At 42.9% G+C, this 21304-nt stretch overlaps 1 protein-coding gene across 2 annotated transcripts in view; it reads right to left on the bottom strand.

Moving 5' to 3' along the window:
• Nucleotides 1–21304, bottom strand: part of NBEA (neurobeachin) — a 595906-nt gene that overhangs the window by 392425 nt on the left and 182177 nt on the right. For both annotated transcript variants that reach the window (XM_084843013.1, XM_084843014.1), the window contains 2 exons: nt 13394–13548; nt 5804–5930 (listed from right to left, as the gene is read on the bottom strand). In XM_084843013.1, the coding sequence (XP_084699139.1) occupies nt 5804–5930; nt 13394–13548 (282 nt within the window). The remainder of the gene's footprint in view (nt 1–5803; nt 5931–13393; nt 13549–21304) is intronic.

Genomic DNA, 21304 nt, shown 5'->3' with positions numbered 1-21304 from the left:
ATGACCGCCAGAGTAATATAGTAATACAGTCTTGAGGTGACTATGGCCTGTAACACTGTGGCCAAGGTATCCCTGTCCAGGAGAGGCCGTAGCTGGCGAACCAGCCAAAGCTGGAAGGAGGCACTTCGAGTCACCATGGCCACTTGGGCTCCCAGCGACAGTAATGGATTTAGGAGTACCCCCAGACTATGAACCTGATCTTTCAAAAGGAGTGCAACCCCATCCAGAACAGGCAATCAGCCTATCTCCAGGACTCAGGAATCACTCACCCATATGGCTTCTGTCTTCCTAGGATTCAGTTTCAGTTTACTGGCCCTCATCCAGCCTATTACTGAGTCTAAACACTGATCCAGGACTTGCACAGCCTCACCTGATTCAAATGTTACAAGCAGATAGAGCTGTGTGTCATCAGCATAATGATGGCACTTGCCTCCAAATCCCCTGATGACTGCTCCCAGCGGTTTCATATAGATATTTAACGACACTGGGGACAAGATGGTACCCTGCAGAACCCCATAGCTCAATTGTCAAGAGGCTGAGAAACGATCACCCAGTGTTACTCTCTGAAATTGACATGGCAGGTAAGACTGGAACGACGGTAACCCAATGCCTCCAATGCCCATCCCACGGAGTCAATCCAGGAGGACACCATGGTCAATGGTATCAAAGTCTGATGAGAGATCGAGCAGAATTAACAGGGTTGCACTCCCCTTGTCCCTCTCTCGATAAAGGTCATCCATCAGGGCAATCAAGGCTGATTCGGTCCTGTAACCAGGTCAAATTGTAGTGCTGGTCAAACTGTAGCACTGAATTGTAGTGTTCTCACAAAACAATTGTCTTTTTTAACCAGAAGTGCCATATAGCACTGAAGGGATAACAAAGAATTATGCTGATTCCTGTGTATCGCCCCTGCAGTGGGCATTGAACTCTTAGAAGTGCCAAGATAGTGATAAATCACATTCAAAGGTTTACTTACAAGGAGACTTTATTGGGTATCTTACAGCACACAGGCATACCCAATGGTTGGATCAGACAGCTTCTCTGAACCATGAGCCATTGGGTCAAATGGGTAATACATGTTAGCAATAAGCAGCATAACAGCAGCAAATGCCCCCTAGCGTGCATTCCCAGCATGGACTAACAGCAAACTCTGCTTCTCAGGCACATCAGTGATAAGACATTCTCCTCATTAGCAAGGAATGTTCTGAGAAGGCTGTTATCGGCCTTTTGACTCATCTGCACATGCTCAGAGGCTTACTAGCATGGGAATTGCACCAATAATGAACTTAAGCAAGCATTATGGATCTCTAGGCCCCGCTCACACTACAAATGACTTCGCTACGCTCCTGGGGCCAATACATCCTGACATACCATAACACATATTTTAAAAGGTTATATATCCTTACCATAATAGTGACATTAACAAAAAAATAAAATATGAAGATTACCTACAGCTCCTCTTGTAGAGGAGAGTTTTTCTGCCCATAGTATATTGTTCAAGAGATTCAATATATCTCTGGAGACATGAAAAAAGCATCTGAAATATAGTAATTGCTTGTTTTGCTTTTTAAATTAAATGCAACTCTGCAATATAAGAAGAGGCCATTGGAAGAGGGAACTCCTTCACAAGGATTATCTTATGCAAAATAATATATTTTATGCAAAATAATGTTTTATGTGGAATCTAGTTTCAGAACAAAACATATGCAACCCTAACAGAAAGTTTCTACTTAATAGCTTTCTAAAGCTGCAAACCTATGCACACCTACCTAGGAATAAGTCCCACTGAATTAAATGGGGCTTTCTTCCAAGTAGACATGCATAGGATAACACAGTTAATCACAGAGGAAGTACACAATAACATCTTCACTTCTGCAATTAATGTTTAAATAAACACAATTCAACAATCACAAGACAGGAATCAATAGAGTATTCCCTAAGCAATACAGCTGCTTGCATAGCCAAAAGAGGCAGACAGAAAGAGAAACTCCAAATGGATTGGCAAAAAACCATTAATGCAACTCTGACCCATTTAAAAATGACTTTGTTTTCTAGACAGAGCAGTGAGCAAAGATAAAATTAGACATATAATCCATTCATAATTTTTACAGATACAAGGCTGGGATGGACAGGCTTTATCAAATCAGGTGGCTATCGATACCCACAAGAGCAGCTTGTAGCAAACGTAGTTTTATACAGGGTATTATATCTCAGGGGAAGCCAACCATCTGCCCCGCAACATGCACTTTCCCCACATTCTTTGAACCTCACTAACGGTGCAGAAGAGAGTGGTATCTCTTTGTAACATGGCCATTAAAATTTCTTTTAAACCTTAGCTTCACTTAAGATTTATTGGGAGGGAAAAAAATCAATCTCTTGGTATGTACAATACATCATACAATTACAGGGCTCCTAAGAAAGGGTCATTTAGTCCAACCCCCTATACACTAAGGCAGAATTCAATATACTGAAACCACCCTTGAGAAATGTTTACCTAGTCTCCTATTACCATTATTCAATGAAGAAGGTTCTATAATTTTTCTAGGCAACATGATCCATTGTTCAGTTGTCAGGAAGATCATCATAAATATTTAACTTTCCTGTGACCCAAGTCCATTGTCTCTTGTCCTACCCTCAATAACAATTGATCTTTATGACAAACTTGTACATATTTGAAGATGATATTAACCTCCTTAAAGCTACAATCCTGTACCCACTTACCTGGGAGTAAGCTACATTGATGGAGAAAAACTCTGATTGATATAATCAAACACTGGCATGTGCCTATAGTCAAGTATATTCAGGGGCAGTGAAGGAGAAGAAACGATATCTCTCTGCCTCTTTTGAGTCTTCTATGAGCTGCCCAGCAGAGTTTTTTGGGGTTGTCCGGGGCTTATTAAATGCTGGCCCTAAGGACACTGTAGAGCCATCAGAGCTCTGCTGTGATAGATTTGCAAGGCACATCCAAGATGAAATCTCTTGCCTCTGTCAGGACTTAAGACTCCAGTGTGAATTAGGTGAGGTATGGTATCCAGGGCACAGTCTTGTTCAGTTTTGTTACATGAATTTCAGTTGGTACCACTCGAGGATGTTCAGAACAGCGATGCTGGATGAGACCAAGGGTCCATCTAGTCCAGCATTCTGTTCATACAGTGGCCAACCAGATGCCCATGGGAAATCCACACAAGTGATCTACCTTTTTAGTGTGGCCCAACCACTCCCCTTCTGATCACCCAGCAGCAGTGAGGCCGCTGCATCCAGTTTGAGCCTTAGGAAGTGCCTGACCTTGTTGGCGGTTGCTGGGCAAGATGCTGACAAGCTGTTTGGACAGGTTCGAGCAACCACTTCTATACCTTGCGCCTCTTGGGTTATAAAAACTGGCAGAGAGGGAACAGCCAGCTGGGCCAGGGAGGTGATTAATGCCTCCTTGAGAGAGAGGGTGGTCCTGGACCACCTGAAGGAAGTGGTGGTGAGACCACTCCTGAAGAAATCCTTCCTGGACCCAGAAAATCTTAATAACCTTACGTAGCAAATGTTCCTTTTCTGGGCAAGTTCCTTGAGCAGGTGGTTGCCAAAAGCTCCAGATGCTCTTGGATGAGACCAATTATCTGGGTCTATTTCAGTCAGGGATTAGGCCAGGTTTTGGCATGGCAACATCCCTGTATGATGTCCTGTGTTAGGAGAAAGACGCGGGGACTGTGGCCCTGTTGATTCTCTTTGAGCTCTCAGCAGCTTTCGCTACCATACGGGGAAATTGTCTGAGTTGGGAGTGGGAGTACTGCACTGCAATGATTTTGCTCCACTTGGATGGTTAGCTGCAGAAGGTGGTGCTTGGGAGATACTGCTTGGCCCCTTAGACTCTCCAGTATGGGGTTCCACAGGGGTCGGTTTTGTCCCCCATGCTATTTAACGTCTACATGAAACCACTGAGTAGGATCATCAGGGGTTTGGAGTGTGTTGCCATCAGTATGCTGACAACAAGCAGATCTATTTCTCCTTTTCATCTTCATCAGATGAGGCTGTGGATGTACTAAATCAGCGCCTTGCTGTGACGATGAACTGGATGAGGACTAGTAAACTGAAGCTCAATCCAGACCAGACTGAGTTGCTGTTGGTGGGTGGTTCTTCTGACTGGATGGAGGGTGTTCAACCTGTTCTGGATGGGGTTGCACTCCTCTTGAAGGAGCAGATTTATAACTTGGGGGTTTTCCTAGTGCCATCTTGAGGCTCAGGTAGCCTCTGTGGCCCAAAATGCCTTCTACCAGCTTCAGCTGGTGGCCCACCTATGCTTCCGTTTGGACAAGGATAACTTAACTTCAGTAGTTTATGCTCTGAGAACTTCCAAGTTAAATTTAGTGCAATGTGCTCTACATGGAGCTGCCTATGAAGATAGTTCAAAAGCGGCAGCTCGTGCGAAATGTGGCAGCCAGATGGATAGAAAGAACCAGGAGGTCTGAACATGTAACACCGATTCTGGCCCACTTGCACTGAGATGCTGTATATTTCCAAGCCCAATTCAAGGTGCTGGTTTTGACTTATACAGCCTTACATGGCTTCAAACTGCAATACCTGACATACACTATGATCACCATCTGAGGCCCAGCTCTGGATGCCTCCTCCTAGGGATGCTCGGAGGATGGGAACAAGGTAGGAAGCCTTCTTGGTGGTAGCCTGCCAATTGCGGAACGATCATCTGGTGCCAACATTGCCATCTTTTCACTGCTGGGTTAAGAATGTCCTTTACTCCCAGGCATTTGGTGGCATATGATGGTATTTTAATACCAGTGTGGGTTTTTTAATCAGGTTCCGGTATCTTATTATAACTATCTTAACTGTTTTAAATTGTTTTTAAATTTTGTATGTTAAAGTTTTTTATATTATGTGTTTGTTTTGTAATTTTTGTGAACCTGCTATAGGGTGGTATAGAAATGGAATGAATGAATGAATGAATGAATGAATGAGTGAACATGTTGAATCAATTTGTATAATGCAGAAATATAAGATACAACTTGGGAAAGTGTTTAAAATTAAAATCAATGCAAATTTGGATCAATTGCATTTATTTTTGGGAGGCACTACCAGGTGTATAATTAAATAATCCATGGAAACCACTGCCAAAATGGACTCATCAGGAGAGGAGTTTTGGCCAGATTGGAATTTAATAAATACCTCCTTGGCACTGATGAGCAGAAACTTAACCTGCTATTACCACTTTCTCTATTAGTATAGCAATTGTTATGGTTGTTGATATTATGATTCTCGTTTTCATCACAACTTTGAATTTATCTTTAAGACAGTTAAAAGTTAATCAGTTTGGAAGATAATATTTCTCTGCTAATGTTTTGGTTGTTCAGGAAATTTGTGAATCCCATGTTTTCCAAGATCCACAGAATATGTTATTAATTTCTCTTTATCCCTCCTATAGAACATCTGGTTTATTTTTAAATTTATACATTCCTTGTCCATCAAAATGTACAATGGTAAATCTAGCTATATGGCAAAGGATTAAAGCAGGGATAGGCACATTTCAGTCATGCATTTTTTAAACTAGAATTTCTATATAGTTCAATGTGTTTTAATATTCCAAAGCAAAAAGGCATAATCAATACCTCTTACCAGACAAGGCATAACTAACTTGTATTAAGTGACCCTGAGTACGAATTTGTACTTAAGAACCTATGGAACATTTGTGGGATGAGACTAAAATCCACCTGGCCCAGAACACATTGCAAGAATCCTTGCAGCTAGCAGGCACTAGGTGGTCCACCTTCTGCCAACCTCTAGGTTAAACTATAAAGTATACCTCATGTTTTCTGCAGAATCCTCCGGCATTGGTGCGACTGTTTGAACAGCAGGGAGGTTCTTACTGGTAGCACCATTCACAAAACTAGATGAGGATGACGACGATGAAGATCCTGAGTCCACTGCACCTATCCCCAAAATAAAGTACATTCAGTCTGAAAAACAATGCATCAACTTCACAGTAAATAATTATATTTTCTAAACATCATAACTCTGGAACAACTGGCTTTATTTTTACAAATAGCACACTGTGTCTTAAAACAGAGCTTTCCACAGCATAAGGAGCTGGCCACTAAATTACAAAAAGAATGTATTCTGAGAAGTACTCTTAAAAATTTGCTGGATTAAATCCATTGATGTTTGTATAGTTAACTATGTGATTAATATGCTCCTATACATATATAGGCTTTTATTTTAACTTCCTCTCAGGACCATTTACTGATTGCCATAAGAGGAAAAAAAAAAACCTGACAAAGTGGGCTAGTTTGCCTGATCAGACAAGCCACGGTGGCTTAAATAACCCATGGTGGCTTGTTTAAATCAGTGGCTGGTGCCAGGCACCATTAGCCTAATTACCTGCCCTGCTGCACCTTGTCATGCCATCAGAATCCAGGCAGCATGGCTTGTTTGCAGGCACGCGGGGGGGGGGGGGGATAGTCAGGATGCTTACCTGTAACTGTAGTTCTTGAGTGGTCATCTGTGCATTCACATATGTGGACTCTGCTCCTGCATGGAGACTTGTTTGGGAAACTTCCAAGCTGCATAGTTTTTTTTGGTGGGAACCCCTCCCCCACCGTCTCTGGCATATATAGGATGGGTTCCCACCTTCCCCTCAGTTCCATGAAACTGCAAGTAGTCCCAGACTGTGAAGAACACCTCAGTACCAACAGCCCAGTTGACACCGAAGTGGGGACGGTGGGGGGGTTGTGTGAATGCACAGATGACCACTCGAAGAACTACAGTTACAGATAAGCAACCTGACTTCTTCTTCGTTGCCTCTGTGCATCACACATATGGGCGAGTAACAAGCTAACTTACCAGAGGCGGGTCGGTGTCTCAATGTAGTACCAACAAAAGCACAGCCCTGCCAAAGGCACAGTCCGCTCAAGCTTGAACGTCCAGTCTGTAGTGCTTAATAGAGGTAGAAGGCTTAAACCAGGTGGCTGCCTTACACAAGTCTACGAAGGGAACCCCTCTTGCAAAGGCAGTGGAAGTCGACACCCCCCTTGTCGAGTGCGCTCGGATTCGAGTCGCTAGGGATTTCCCAGCAACCTCATACGCCAGTCAAACAGTGTGTACGATCCAGGATGCCAGCCTCTGAGAGGAGACTGGAGAGCCCTTATTGGTTCACCCATAGCATAGGAAGAGCCATTGGGAGTTGCAGAAAGGCTCAGTCTGTGACTTATAGAATGCCAGCGCTCTCCGGACATCTAGAGTGTGTAGCCGTCATTACAAATCAGAAGTGGTGGATGGAAAGAAGGCAGGGAGCACGATCAGTTGATTAAGATGGAAGTCCATGACCACCTTCGGGAGGAATACTAAGTCCGGCCACAGGACCACTTTTCCTTGTGAAATATAGTGTAAGGTCAGTCTATTCGCAATGCGGAGAGTTTGCTCGCTCTCCTCGATGTCGTAATGGCTATCAGGAAGGCGACTTTTCAAGAGAGCAGCCGCAAGTCCACGGCAGCAAGCGGTTCGAACGGTACCGACGTGAGGGTGTTAAGCACCAGGATTAGGTCCCACTGACGAACGAAGTCTCTCACTGGAGGAGCCAAGTTTCTGAGGCCTCGCAGAAATTGCTTGCATAAGGGTTAGCTGAATATGGAGCACCCGTCAATGTTGCCCCTTGTAGCAGAAATCGCTGAAGCATACACCCTGATGGAGGAGTACTTCAGGCCTTTGCTGAAAAGATGTTGGAGGAAAAACACTATGTCCGCTAGACAATAGTCATTAGGGTTACAGTTGTTGTCAGTTGTGAACCGAACAAATGAAGCCCATTTTGCAGAGTACGAGCAGCGTGTGGATGGATTCCTTGCTGCATCAAGTATGGCCTGCACTGTCGGTGGAATCAGTGGGGAAATGTGATGGGTGTTTGGATCCTCTACACCATGAGGTTCAGAGTGTGGAGACTGGGGTGAGGGATCCTGTCCCGGTCTGGGGAAATTACTTTGTCTATCCGCGGTAGCGGTAGGAGGCATCCGTGCACTAGGTTCAACAGCATTATGAACCAGGGTTGTCTGGGCCACCAAGGGGCAATCAGGATGCAGTTCATGGCGTCCTGTCTGATTTTGGAGATCACCCTCGTGAGGAGTGGGAATGCAGGGAAAAGGTAGAACAGGTGCTCCTTCCATTCCAGGAAGAAGGCATTGCCTAGCGATCCTTGTCCAACCCCAGCTCTCGAGCAGAATTGTCCGCAAACCATATTCTCTGGAGTTGCAAAGAGGTCGATCTGTGGTTGGCCCCACTGGATGAATATTATCTGTAGGACTGTCCTGGCCAGCTGTGATTTGTGAGAGCACTGGAGGAAGCGGCTGAGGGAGTCTGCTAACAGGTTGTCCTGTACTGCAATATGTAGAATGCTCAGGCGAATGTCCTTGGCGACGATCCAGTTGTAAAGGTGTAGAGTGAGAGAAAGGAGGTGGGAAGAGTGCGTTCCACCTTGTTTATGTACCAGAGAGCTGTGGTATTTGTCTGTGAGGACCTGGATGTGTCAATGTCGGAGGCACAGTTTGAAGGCAAGTAGAGCTTTCCAAACTGCCAACAGCTCCAAGAAATTGATATGACACCATGTTTCCTTGGAGGACCAGAGACCTTGTGCTTGAAGGGGGCTGCAATGCACTCTCCGACCTAGGAGAGAAGTGTCTGTGGTGAGAATCCTGGATGGAGGACAGGAAGGAATGGCATCCCTTGGGTCAGATGCCTGGAGTCCATCCATCAGTCCAAGCTAAGAGCAACAACCTCCGGTATCAAGAGTGTGACAAAGAGAGGGTTACAGGTCAAGTCAACATTCCGGATGAACCAGTGCTGAAGTGGTCTCATTCGTTGCTGAGCCCATTCCACGACTGATACCACAGCTGCCATATAGCCAAGGAGGCATAGGACGTCCTGCGCCCTGGCACGGCGGGCAGAGAATATCGATGTGGCTTGCGCGACAAGGTTTGTGACACAAGTCGTCGGGAGGTATGCCCAGCCCGATTTGGAATTGAGGACGGCCCCTATAAATTGAACTGTTCGAGTGGGGGTCAAAAGAGATTTTTCCTTGTTGATTCGTAGTCCCAATGCCCGAAGAAGATCCAAGACGATCATGATATCGTGCAACAGAGCTTCTCGGGAGGAGGCCACCAGTAGCCAATCGTCTAGATACAGGTAGTTTTCTACTCCCTGAAGACGGAGGTATGCGCAGGCCACAGCCATGCACTTGGTAAATATGCGCGGGGCTGTTGAGAGGCCGAACAGCAAGATGTTGAACAGGAACAGTTTTGCTCCGATCACAAAGCGGAGGAACTTTCTGTGTGAGCGTTCTATAGCTACGTGGAAGTCTTTGAGATCCATCATGGCGAACCAAGAGCCCTTCTGTAGGAGTGGGAGAATTGTGGCTAGAGTTGTCATCCTGAACTTCTTGGGGGTGACAAACTTGTTCAGGTTGTGAAGGTTGAGGCCTCCATCCCGTTTCGGTATCGTAAAGTACCTGGAGAAGAACCCCTCTGTACCAACATTTGGATAAACGCGTTGAATGGCGCCCTTTCATAAGAGATTGAGTTTCTTTGTGGAGGACCTCTGAAGGTAGAGTGACCCGGACTGGACCCAAAGGCAGGGGTGTGGTGAATTCTATTCTGTATCCATGACGGACAATAGATAGCACCCAGTTGTCCGATGTCACTCTTGTCCATGCTGGGTAATATTGGCTCAGGAGGTGGCTGAAAGGTGGATTATAATTGTCGGTACGGAGGGGAACGGAGCTGAAGTCAAAGACGGTGTTTAGAGAAACCCTCACCCTTCACCTTTTGTTGGAACCTGGGGAAGGAGTAGCTTTTTCTCTGCTGGTGCTGCTGTGGGAATCTGGGTATCCAATCCCCAGATTGCCGAGGTGGATAGGTTTGGTGTCGATACCAGTGATGCTGACAGCATGGAGCATGCTGCTGCTGTTGTTGCTGGGTTTGACCATCTTACGAGCAGTCGTTCTGGCTTTCTGCACAGAGTCCATCTGGTCATTAATGCAGGCGTTGAATAAACCCTTGCCGTCGAAGGGTAGATTTTCTATCCACGAGCGAGCTTCAGGAGTGAGGCCCGCAGAGCGGAGCCAGGCATGCCGCCTTAGGGCAAAGGATCCTATCATGCTCTTAGCATTGCAGTCTGCTTGATGACGGGCAGTGTTGATCTGTTGACAAGACAGCTTGGATGCCTCCGCATTCTAACCAAGTCGCATTGATCCTCAGGGAGGTATGCGATGAGGGAGTCCATTTTCTCCCAGAGGAAGAGGTGATACCTGGCCATCATCGCCTGTTAGTTGGAAATTCTAAGCCCCAATGCCGCTGAGGAGTAGATACGACGTCCAATGATATCAAGTTTGTGACCCTCCTTATACACAGGTGAGGCATGTGGTTTCTGCGAGTGACCTTGGGAAGACTCCACAATTATGGAATTTGATTTCAGATGTGAAAAGAGGAAAGACGTGTCTGTCTCTTGAACCCTATACATCGATTCCAGCCTCTTGGACATCGGGGTCAAGGACGAAGGTGCTTTCCACATCTGTTGGACTGCACTCAGCAGGGCTGGAAGAAAAGGGATGGCCACTGGTGTGGACAGGTCTGTCACAACGGAATTTAATACCGGATCATGAATTTGTTGGGGAGGTTGTTGCACCTCAATGCCCACCGATTGCGCCATTCTCAGCACTTGTTCGGAGAAGTGGCCCGTGTCTTCAGAAGGCGAAGCTATATCTTGTGTCCCGATGACATCGTCCAGTGATGAGATAGATGAGGGAGTGAGGAATATGTGGAGGAGTCGGACTGGTAATCCCCCCCAGATTCTTGCCATTGAGTAGGTCGTTGAACCACAGCAGAGGCATGAGGTGGAACAGGAGGTGGCGGGTCTTGATGGTCCTGTCTGGTTTGGTGTATTGCTAAGGACGTCAAGTGCCTCGGTACTGGAGGGGGAGGGCAGAAAACGTCCTGGGTGTCAAAGCCGGAGCACTGTCCAGACTGAACGCTGTCAGTGTGGGGGAGACGAAAAGGCTGAAAAACAGTCCCAATCTTGGGATGGAGAACGTGAGCGATCACGGTCGTTTTGTCCCGTCCAATGATCCCAACGGTATCGATCTGGAGATCGGTATCGAGAAGGCTGCTGAGGGGAAAGTGCAGGTTGGTATCAAGGTGACTGGATGTCATAACGATGAGATGTTGGAGACCTGGATCTCTGTCCCATGGCTGTCTGAGTTGGACGGGGTGGTGGAGTTGGTGTATCCCTCAACTCACCCTCAGAGAGAGGCCAGTTCCAGAGTAGTTGTGTGTGTGGTGGGCACAACATGAATAGGAGGAGGAGGTGGGAGATCCTGCTCCTTTTCCTGCTGTTTGGAGGATTTCTTTTTCCTCTTCTTTTCTGGTGCATCTGCTGCCGGTTTAGGGTGTTTTGCACGTTTTGAGAGCTTTTTTGCTGCCAAAATGGCCGAGCTCCTTTCCGGAGTAGATGGGTCTACTCGCAACAGCTCAGTGGTGAACGGGGGGGAAGATTGGGTCACAATGACCGCTTCTGTAGTTGTAGAAGGGGCCGCGGAGGGCTGGTCCCAGGGTGTTTGTGCCTTAGGCATGTCGACTGCCTGAAGGGCCCGTTCCTACAGGATCGCTTTTAGTCGATCGGACCTGTTCTTGTGAGCCTGTTTTGATAGCAATTGACAGTGGTGGCAAGTTTCAACCTTGTGGGATTCCCCCAACCAAAGAAGACATAAGGGGTGGCCATCCGAAGAGGGCACCTTACTGCCACAGGCTGTGCTCCTTCTAAACGGAGGCTCTGGGGCCATAGGCTGAGGAAGGAAAAAAATGTGTCGCTGCTGAGGCGAACAATGCTCCCCAACACCACCAACAATCTCTCTCTCTCTCTCTCTCTCTCTCTCTCTCTCTCACTCTCTCTTTTTTGTTTTGAAGATAAAGAAGAAAAATAAGATGATGGAAGAAATGAGTTTTAGATAAGATAGAAATACAGTGAGACAGAATGTCGAAACAAGTTCCCCACGAAGTAATGCTAAGGTGGTCGAAAAGGAACTGAGGGGAAGGTGGGAACCCACACTATATATGCCAGAGACAGTGGGGGAGGGGTTCCTGCCCAAAAAACTATGCAGCTTGGAAGTTTCCCAAACAAGGCTCCGCGCAGGCGCAGAGCCCATACGTGTGATGCACACAGACCATGAAGAAGAACCTCAATAACCCAACAACAGTTTATAATACAAAAGATAGGACTGGGTTATAAATATTGTTCAAAAATATATTTCATATGTACACATACTCTAATAGTCTGAACACTATTGTCAGTCCATTCCTGTACTTTAAGTACATTCCCGTACTTTAAACAGATATCATGCTTCTTTAATCCTAAAATTAAAGATCCAGGGCTAAAATATATTGCCATATGATAATTCGCCACCATAAACTCAGTAGTGGTGTGACTTTATATTTTTTGAACAATCATACAAAATATTTTCATGATCATGTCAAACTACTAGAAATAGAAAAGAGGATATGGAGACATATAGTTTCTCTAAATGACTGAAGTGAAATCTTCACTTTGCAGTAAATTGCTCAATATTATTCAATTGCCTAACTGAAAACCCCAAGGAAACATACAGTGGACAGCATCTGGATGTACTAAGAAAAGCTGTCCAGAACAGGCTAAAGTTACTACAGGCATTACTGTTGGCATACGCTTGCAACTGACATACAATACATAGACAGAAAATGAAAAGACATGAAAGAAAATGATACAATTTACACCAGTGCAGCCGGCATAGAGAAAGCAATCATCCACAGTTATAATGAAATATGTGTACAGAACCTTTGATTAGTAATTATGTTGCTAAACTTTTGAAAGGCCCATGCTGCATCATTTTTAGACTACAGTTATTTTAGTAAACATTTAAAATGGGAAATGAGAGAAATTGCAGCTTTTAATTCTCTCCCCCATTTTTTAAATAAAAGACTGAATGTCCACTCAGGTAGATTCCAGCATAACAAGCCTTACATAAAACCAATACAAAAGTCAAGGCTAGCTGAGGGACCTGAGAGGCATTTGTAGGTAGTCGATGCATTTCATGCTACAATTAGAAGTGCCCCAGAATCTTTGCTTTTTCCTACCACTGGCTAAAATGGTTACTTTGGGGGGATCAAATGGATCTGATATAAAATGCAATGCAAATCCTTATTAAAATGGTTCAGGCTGGGAAGGTCTTCTCTCCAGCCATCTGCCTAAGCATGGCTGGGGAGCGAGAATGCTTGCACATATTCACTATGGAACCACTTCACACAAAAGAAAGGTATGAAAAAGTAAGCAAACGAGCAGAAAGGAAAAGGACAGGATTCACAAAAATATCTAAAGACAATACCTGTTGTATTAATCATACTTTTTGGTGTAGCTCCTGTGGCAGCAAATATATTAGGTGTACTACTTGGTGGGAGCCCACCTCCAGTTGTGGCACTTCCGACTGTGGTCACTGCTAGGCTTCCAGGAGGAGGTTTCTTCACTGGCACTACAACGCTCCTGAAGAGGAAGAAATCAGCACAGAATCGGAAAGGTGACTGAGACTATGGTGCCTTTGTCTCCTTCACCCACCCACTCCTACACACAAAAGGACAAAAGTTAGTTAAAGTTTATGGTACAGTGTCTCTGCCATTTCTGACTTCAGCCTCAGTCTCTTTTCCTGTAAGGCAGGAGGGAGCAACTTGTAGCCCTCCAGATGTTTTGGCCTACAACTCCCATTGTCCCTCACCATTGGCTACGCTGGCTAGGTCTGATGGGAGTTCTAGGTAAAACATCTGGAGGACCACAAGTTGCATGTCTCTGCTGTAAGGGTGCATGACACATTTCAATACTTTAACATGACAATTATGAATAGCTATTAATAATGTTGCTCAGATGACCTGAAAATGTTACTTCAAAATTCCTAAACTATGACATTACCCAGGCAATAAGTAATATTACTCTTCTTGTTGCTCATACTAATGCATGCTCAGTTTTAACACAAAAACATAGTAATAATTTAAATAGAATTACTACTTAACTAAACAGCTAATTTTTGCAGCATGAAAAGAAAAGCTTTCTATTATTGCTGTTGTTATTGTTATTAATGTACCACCATTGATGTGTATGGTGTCTTACAGGGTAACATAAGCAAAAAAAAGCCTGGTCTCTACCCAAAGTTTACAGTATAAATTTTGATAGAAAATGATACAACAGAGGTGGGGGAGGGAAGGAATTACTGAGACCAAGCGTAACAAATAAATAGTTAAAAGATTGCATGAAAATGGTGGCTTTGGGGCAGGGATCTGAAGGCAAACAGAGCAGGCACCACATAATTGTAATGTGGGAGTGTCAGGAATAAGATGGAAGCAAGAGAGAGTAGGAAGAGTCCTTTAAGGGAGTGGGAGATCTTCAATAGTTTGTAGATGTTAACTGTCACATAAAAATAATTTATTTAAATACACTTTTAAAAGACACAATTTCCGCCATGCACTTGTGGGGCTTTTGACTTCTTTTTTCACCTTTCAAAAGTGGCAATCCATTTCTGAATTGTAGGGACAGTTTGGGATGTATTACAAAGAGCTGTAGGTCAACAGTACCACTGAAAAAATGGAAGTGCTTAGACACTCCTAAAATAGTTTTCTGGATTATAAACAAAGGGCAGCATCCAATACTGCCATTGCACTCCTGCTGGTTCCATTGCAGTGGCAGGTCCAACCACTTGTGCAACAGAATGCTATCAGTTCTAAAAGCAACCCCAGAAACAAGCAGAAATACTTGTTTCCAGATTGGGACAGGTCAGTGGAGCTTCCTTCTGCAATGTCAGCTGACCTGCCCCATTCTGGAAATGGGTGTTTCTGCTCGTTTCTGGTTGCATTTTAACTGCTGGCTCCCCACTGTGCTAGTGGTGGGTCTTGTTGGAAGACTCAGATACTGCCCATAAATGTTGAGTCTGATAGGCACAGCCTCCCAGAAGGAAGGGTGATAATCTTTCTTCCAAACGTGTTAATGCTTCAAATCCACTTCCAGGCCTCTACTGTCTACACAGCAATTAAGGAGGGGAAAAAGGAGAAGTCAATAAAACAAAGCAAATAAATAAGGGCAGATATGGCAAGGTCACACAGACAGGGCTGAGAAAGAAATGCCTTCCCTTGGTTCCTACACTAGGTAGGCAGCGACATAGGGAGCTTCCTATCTCAGATAAATGCTCAACTTCCTGCCTCCTGGTTCCCCAATTAAGACTTTCCATTTCCAGAATGTGGCCCTCCACATCCAAATGAATGAGGCTATGGAACCTAAAAGGTTACTACCCTTATATAGTATAAGGGCACATGCTGCAACCAGGAGGTTACTAGTAAAATGCTCTGTGTTTGATTCTTGGGGAACACTATAACAATAACTACACCAACTTCATTTGCATATTAACTGTAACAAATGTCTTCAGATTGGTTGAAACAAAAAAGGAGGCCTTTGTAGGAAGATATTGTACAATGACAATTGACATAAAACTGAACTAGGTGATATTTATATTTCGTTTTCTATAGAATTTATTCTTAGTTAAGGATTCTTTGTAAATGAAATATGGTATATTCTTTCATCCAAAACAGTTAGTTCAATAGCCATGGTTGATACCTTCGTATTGGTTACAGAACTCATAGCTAATATTTTGACTGCCAGCCTTTAGGTAAATAATTTTGTACACATAAAAAGATTAATCACAACAGTGTGTAACGCTAGGAATGCTTACACGGAAGTAAGTCCAATGAAAATCAGTGAGATGGCTTGGAACAGAGCATTAGAAGGATAAAGTATATATGAGATGCTAGTTTATATTTAATGAATGAGAATCTGATAATGCATCCTCATATTGATTTGGGAGGGTTGTGGTTCAATAACAGAGCACATGCTTTGCATAGAGAAAATCCCAGGTTCAATCTCTGGTATATACAAGTAGGACTGCCCAAATTCCTGCCTGAAACCCTGGAGAACTGCTGCCATTCAGTGTCGGCAGTACTGGGCTAGATGGAATATCAGTCTGACACAGTATAAGTCACCTTCCTATATCCTTGGCTGCAGAAAAAAGAAAATCCTTCTATATTGTGTTTTCATTTGAGGCTCTTCAATTGCGTTAGACTACTCAATCCTGAAAAGTATGCATCCTGGGCTTGAATGATGTTCAAGAGGGATCATATTCTTTCCATTCAACAAGGAGTTCGGTAGGTGGTCCTCTTTCAGGTAGTCACATTACAACAATGAGATATTTATTTTTTTGTACGACATACCAATTTAGTATGAGAACTTGGCTAAGATACTGACCAAAATAGTGGCAAGCATAGCTGGGGCAACCCAGACTAATTTAATTACATAAAATGTACTTAAAGAAGTGGGACCTTGAGGGCATTTTCAAAAATGACTCAATCCTCCCTAACATTGCTAGTTTTGAACTTGTTAAAACCGTTCTTGCATTGGCGAAAGCATGAAATATGCTTTTAAAATCCAAAGTCTCTGGGTTGGGCTTCAATTTAGGTATGTGTAACCTAACAAAAATCAACATCCCCACCCACTCCCCCCACAGTAGCCTCTCCGGTCCCCTCAAAAAGCTGCACAAAAGGGTTGGCGGACCCTGCTGAACAAATCATCGTTTTGATGAGATCAGATCCATGAAAACTGGGCAGAGGCAGCTTCCATGAGCTGAGCTTCCATAAGCAATCCGGAATTGTTGGTTTATGCCATGGCTTGGATTATATATTGCTCTTCCATTTATGTAGGGGGATTACTATATACTGCAATTTTCATCTGCAGCCTCCACACCATTCCCAAGGGTCCCCCAACTGCAAGAGCAGATTTTCAGAGGGCACAGGGGGCTCCAAAGGGTGGGGGAGGCAGAATGTGAACTCTATTATGTTTATGGAATGGAAGTTAGGATCCAAGGCTGTATATAGTGGACAACTATCACCCCAGAGAAATAATATCAAAACATACAATTATAAAATAAATGTACAGGAAACCCAGCAAAGTCTGTAAATCTGAAATGGTAAATGTTGACTATTTCAAATAAGGTAGTATTTAGAAGCCATGATGATTTAACTCAGTAAATTTTAAATGTCTACTAGTTTGCTTTTTGAGGTTTTACAACAGGGGTGGAAAATTTGTGGCCCTCCAGATGTTGATTGACTGCAACTTCCATTATACCTCACCATTGACTATACTGGCGAGGACTGATGGTAGTTGGAGTCCAACAACAGATAGGGTCCAACAATGTATAGAGGGCCACAAGCTGCCCATCCCTGTTTTATAACAAGGGGGCATAATTGATTTGTCAAGTAAGCTGCTTTAAAAGAAGAAAAAGAAAAGATATGAGGTTCTGAAGACCTTTCAAAAGGCAGACACCTTTTCTGATGGCAAAGCTACATATCATAACCAGGGAATAGAGATGTGCTTTGTAAATCTTAAATTTGAACATTCTTTGCTAAGCAATACAGGAAGGTGCCCATGTCTCCAACTTAGAATTGGCTCTGTTGCAACAGCCAGTAAGGAGTAAAACTCCAAATTCCAATATGATAGAGACAATATTCTAAATTCAGATTTGATTTTGTTTTCTAATCTACATTCCTTTTAGTTCTGCTAGTTACAGAAAGTCTACATTAAAAGATACCGATAAGACTTCTAGCATCAGAGAAAGTATCCTACTATGCATGTTTCAAAAGAGAAAATAATGGAATCAAAATATAGCAAAGAGAAATTTAAGAACAAGCGCTATTTTGAAGTGAATCATTTAAAAATTCATTTAGATACAACAAAAATACAATTTTTAAGCAATTCATGTATTTGCAAGGGACCGAACACACAATGGCCACAATCTACAAAAACAGTTTAGATGCATAGACAGACTTCTGCATGATAGTTATTTCTTCTACGCTCCACCCCTTGTATTGGAAACTGTTTTTGGCATTCTTCTGAGTTTAAAATCATATTTGCTATATATAGCCAAGGCAAATAGATCATTTGCTTACTCAATTGATATGCAAAACACAAATATATCTAGTACAAAGGATTTAATATTTTTCTTGAGAGATTAAATCTCAAATAAATGCCAACGTTCTCAGAATTAGGTCACTACAGTGTCCTTTAACTAGACCATTCTCAATGAAGTTAATGTAAGATAACTTTACAATAGTTGTGTGACAATTACATCATATCAAGGACCTTTAAAAAATGTGAATGCACATTTTAGAAAACATACACCAAACCAGGGAGCTCTTAAATTCTCAAATAAACTAATGTTTACAACATCTATAGTCTAGCATATATACCATGAACAGCTTCTCCCCCTTCTTCGTCTCTGTTAAGCACTACCCGGAATTTAAGCAACATTTGGGGAGGTTTAGTGCAAAAACTGGTGAAAGAGAAACTGCTTCCAGGGTGAACATGCTAAATATTTCTGTGTTTACCTTTGGACAGCTCTTAGGCTAATCCATCAACCTACATATTAAATTCAGTAGAGTAGTTTGGGGATTGGGGGGAAAGAGTGAATGAAGAAAACTTTAGAAACAAACCTTGGTGTTAGTATCTTTAGATCATAACCTTAGTGTGTTTTTTTGTATTTGTAGCCTCTGCAGTGCTGGGATTACTTTAACAACAGAATGCTTTCAAACATCATCTGTTCTGTGATGATGCACACAATGGGAATATTTCAAATCTCATGAAGTTTTAGAATGTTAGAGTAGATGTGTTAATAAATATGAGTTATACATATACTTGTAAATTAGCTCTGCATGAAATGTGGTATTTCCAGCAAATATTGAGATCATTTTTAAAATTATTAATGCTCTGGTGTTTTTTTTTTATGGGGGTTGATCAACTGTAGAGGGAAAGACAAAAGAGAATGTGCCATGTTCACTCTAGAATAGTTGTGTCTAGAGCAAATAATAACTTGCCTTGTGTTTCTGCAAATATTACCTACCCATTATTTTCATGTGAGCTTACAATGAGTCATAACTTTGAGTCCAGACTCCAGGGCCAGAGAAATCTGTTTATATAGCCCATAATGTAATTACAGCTACCTTAAGACAGATGAGGCAGAAGGCAGCAATATATTGAAACTGATTGAAAAATGCAGTTGTCCAGAAGCACTTGTGGGGAAGAGGTCTCTGAAAAGCTGCTCAAAGCTTCAGAGTTTGAAGTGAAATTTTTGATGTTGTCACTCTCAATCTATTGAACGGCTGACGGACAATCAAACCCGTCTGGCTAGCTGGCAGCTCATTTTGCTGGCAGGTGGCAAACAATTAGACACACCAATTTGTGCCTCCTGATGACATTAAAGCATGAAACTAAGTTGTATGCAGGGCCTAGTGATTTGTGTGAAAGCATTTCAAAAATAATACTCTTTGCCGTGGCAACTCATTTCAGACTGCCACCTTCCATTATGGCTTTGAGTACTGAAGACGACAGACTTGAGTTACGTGCAGTGCAAGGGCGCTTCTGTTCAATCCGTCATCAGCGCCCCCCGAGACCTCAATCCCTCCTTTCATCAGTATCACCTCATCATTTACATTCGATAGTACTTGAACTGCTGAATACATTAAACTACACAGAAGACCTATTTCATAAGATATGTTGAAACATGTTTGTGTTTTTACATTTCATTTACAATTCTATGTGCTTTAAAATGAATTTTAGTATGCTTTATAAGACAGTATTGTGAGATTGTACCGCTCATCCGCTTCTTCAAAATACCCTTTTTTGTAAATACTTCTGTATGATAATAAGCATGTAGTTTCTATGTGAATTTGGGCATTTAAGTATAATTTTTTGCTTTTACAATTTGTTATAAACTGGCATTAAAATATTTAGCACATATAATTTTAGCACAAATATAATACTCATTTATATGTTTTGTAACATTTTGATAGTTTACAAAAATATCTTTTTACTATGCTAATAACAAGATTTTAACAAGATTTTGCCCAAGCATACCCAGGCCCACATCCAGTTGTATAAAAAAAGGTTTTGTAAAAAAACAGTTTAGTATATTTCTTGTGAAATCAACAGAGACAGGCCCAGTTTGCATGATCATGGAGGGCAAATAAGCCACCGTGGCTTATTCCCCACTCGCTGTGCATGCCAGTTCTATGCGGGGGGATTTGAATAATTATTCTTGTCAGCATGGCTTATCGTGTCATGCAAATCTGGCTAGGGTGGCCTTTTGCTGTGGGTAACAAGCCCACCCAGGACCCCATAACAGCTGGTTCTGGTGGCTGATTTTCCTTCCCCGCATGGGCTGATCACGAGCCACCTAATTAGCATAATTACCCTCACCGGGCACAGGTTGTTGTGACGTCTGAACCCAGTGAGGGTGGCTAGCTGGGGTGGTTTACAAACCGCCCGGCAACCCTAGAACAAGCCATGGGTTTCAGGGTGGTTTGTAAACCACCCCAGCCACCCACCCTCACCAGGTTTGGATGGCGTGACAACCTGCACCTGGTGATGGTAATTATACTAATTAAGCAGTTCATGACCAGCACATGCGGGGAGGGAAAATAAGCCACCATGGCTTATTTTCCCTCCATGTTCATGTGAACCTGGTCATTGACTTAGTTCAGGTTTAGAAGAATGAACTGTAGTAAATCTCAGGGTTGTGTGCTTTCCTCCTCTCTTCCTTTGCGTGCAAAGAAGGGAATGAAAGCTTCTACTTTCTGTTTTGAACATACCAGCTTCCCATTACAACCAAACTTGGGAAACTCTATACGTGTGATTAGTTCAAATAAACAGGATCTGAAACTACTGCTTGATCTTGGTTGTTGAACCAGCATTCTCCTCCCCTTGCACACAACGAACAAGAGGATGATGGAGCACACAAGCCCAAAGCTCACTGTGGCTCATTCTCCTAAAATTAAACTATGTTTAGCATATGTCTGAACTGGGTCATAGTACACACATAGCATTAAAAACAACAGTATTAAATTTTGAATGTGAAATTATATAATAGATTTGCAAACGCAGAAAAAGATGCAAAATAAATACTCCTTGATTGCACCAGCACTGTTTTAACACATTTTTAAAAGGTTTCTGTATAACTCCTTAACTTTACATAAGCTACATCTATCACTTACAACTTATCTCTACAATTACAATTACAACTGGAACTACATGTGTACAACAAGTGCTAATGGTCCAGTGATGATACAGATTCAAGTAACGTCTCAAAGCCATTTTAGCATGGGGTGAGAAATGAGCCCCTGGGCAAGTAGCAAAAGTTGAACCAGCATTAAAGCAT

Source organism: Heloderma suspectum, chromosome 3, assembly GCF_057233095.1.
Source record: "Heloderma suspectum isolate Gila_16-S chromosome 3, 16-S_ref, whole genome shotgun sequence".
NCBI lineage: Eukaryota > Metazoa > Chordata > Lepidosauria > Squamata > Helodermatidae > Heloderma > Heloderma suspectum.
This window is presented reverse-complemented; position numbering and strand designations above follow the sequence as displayed.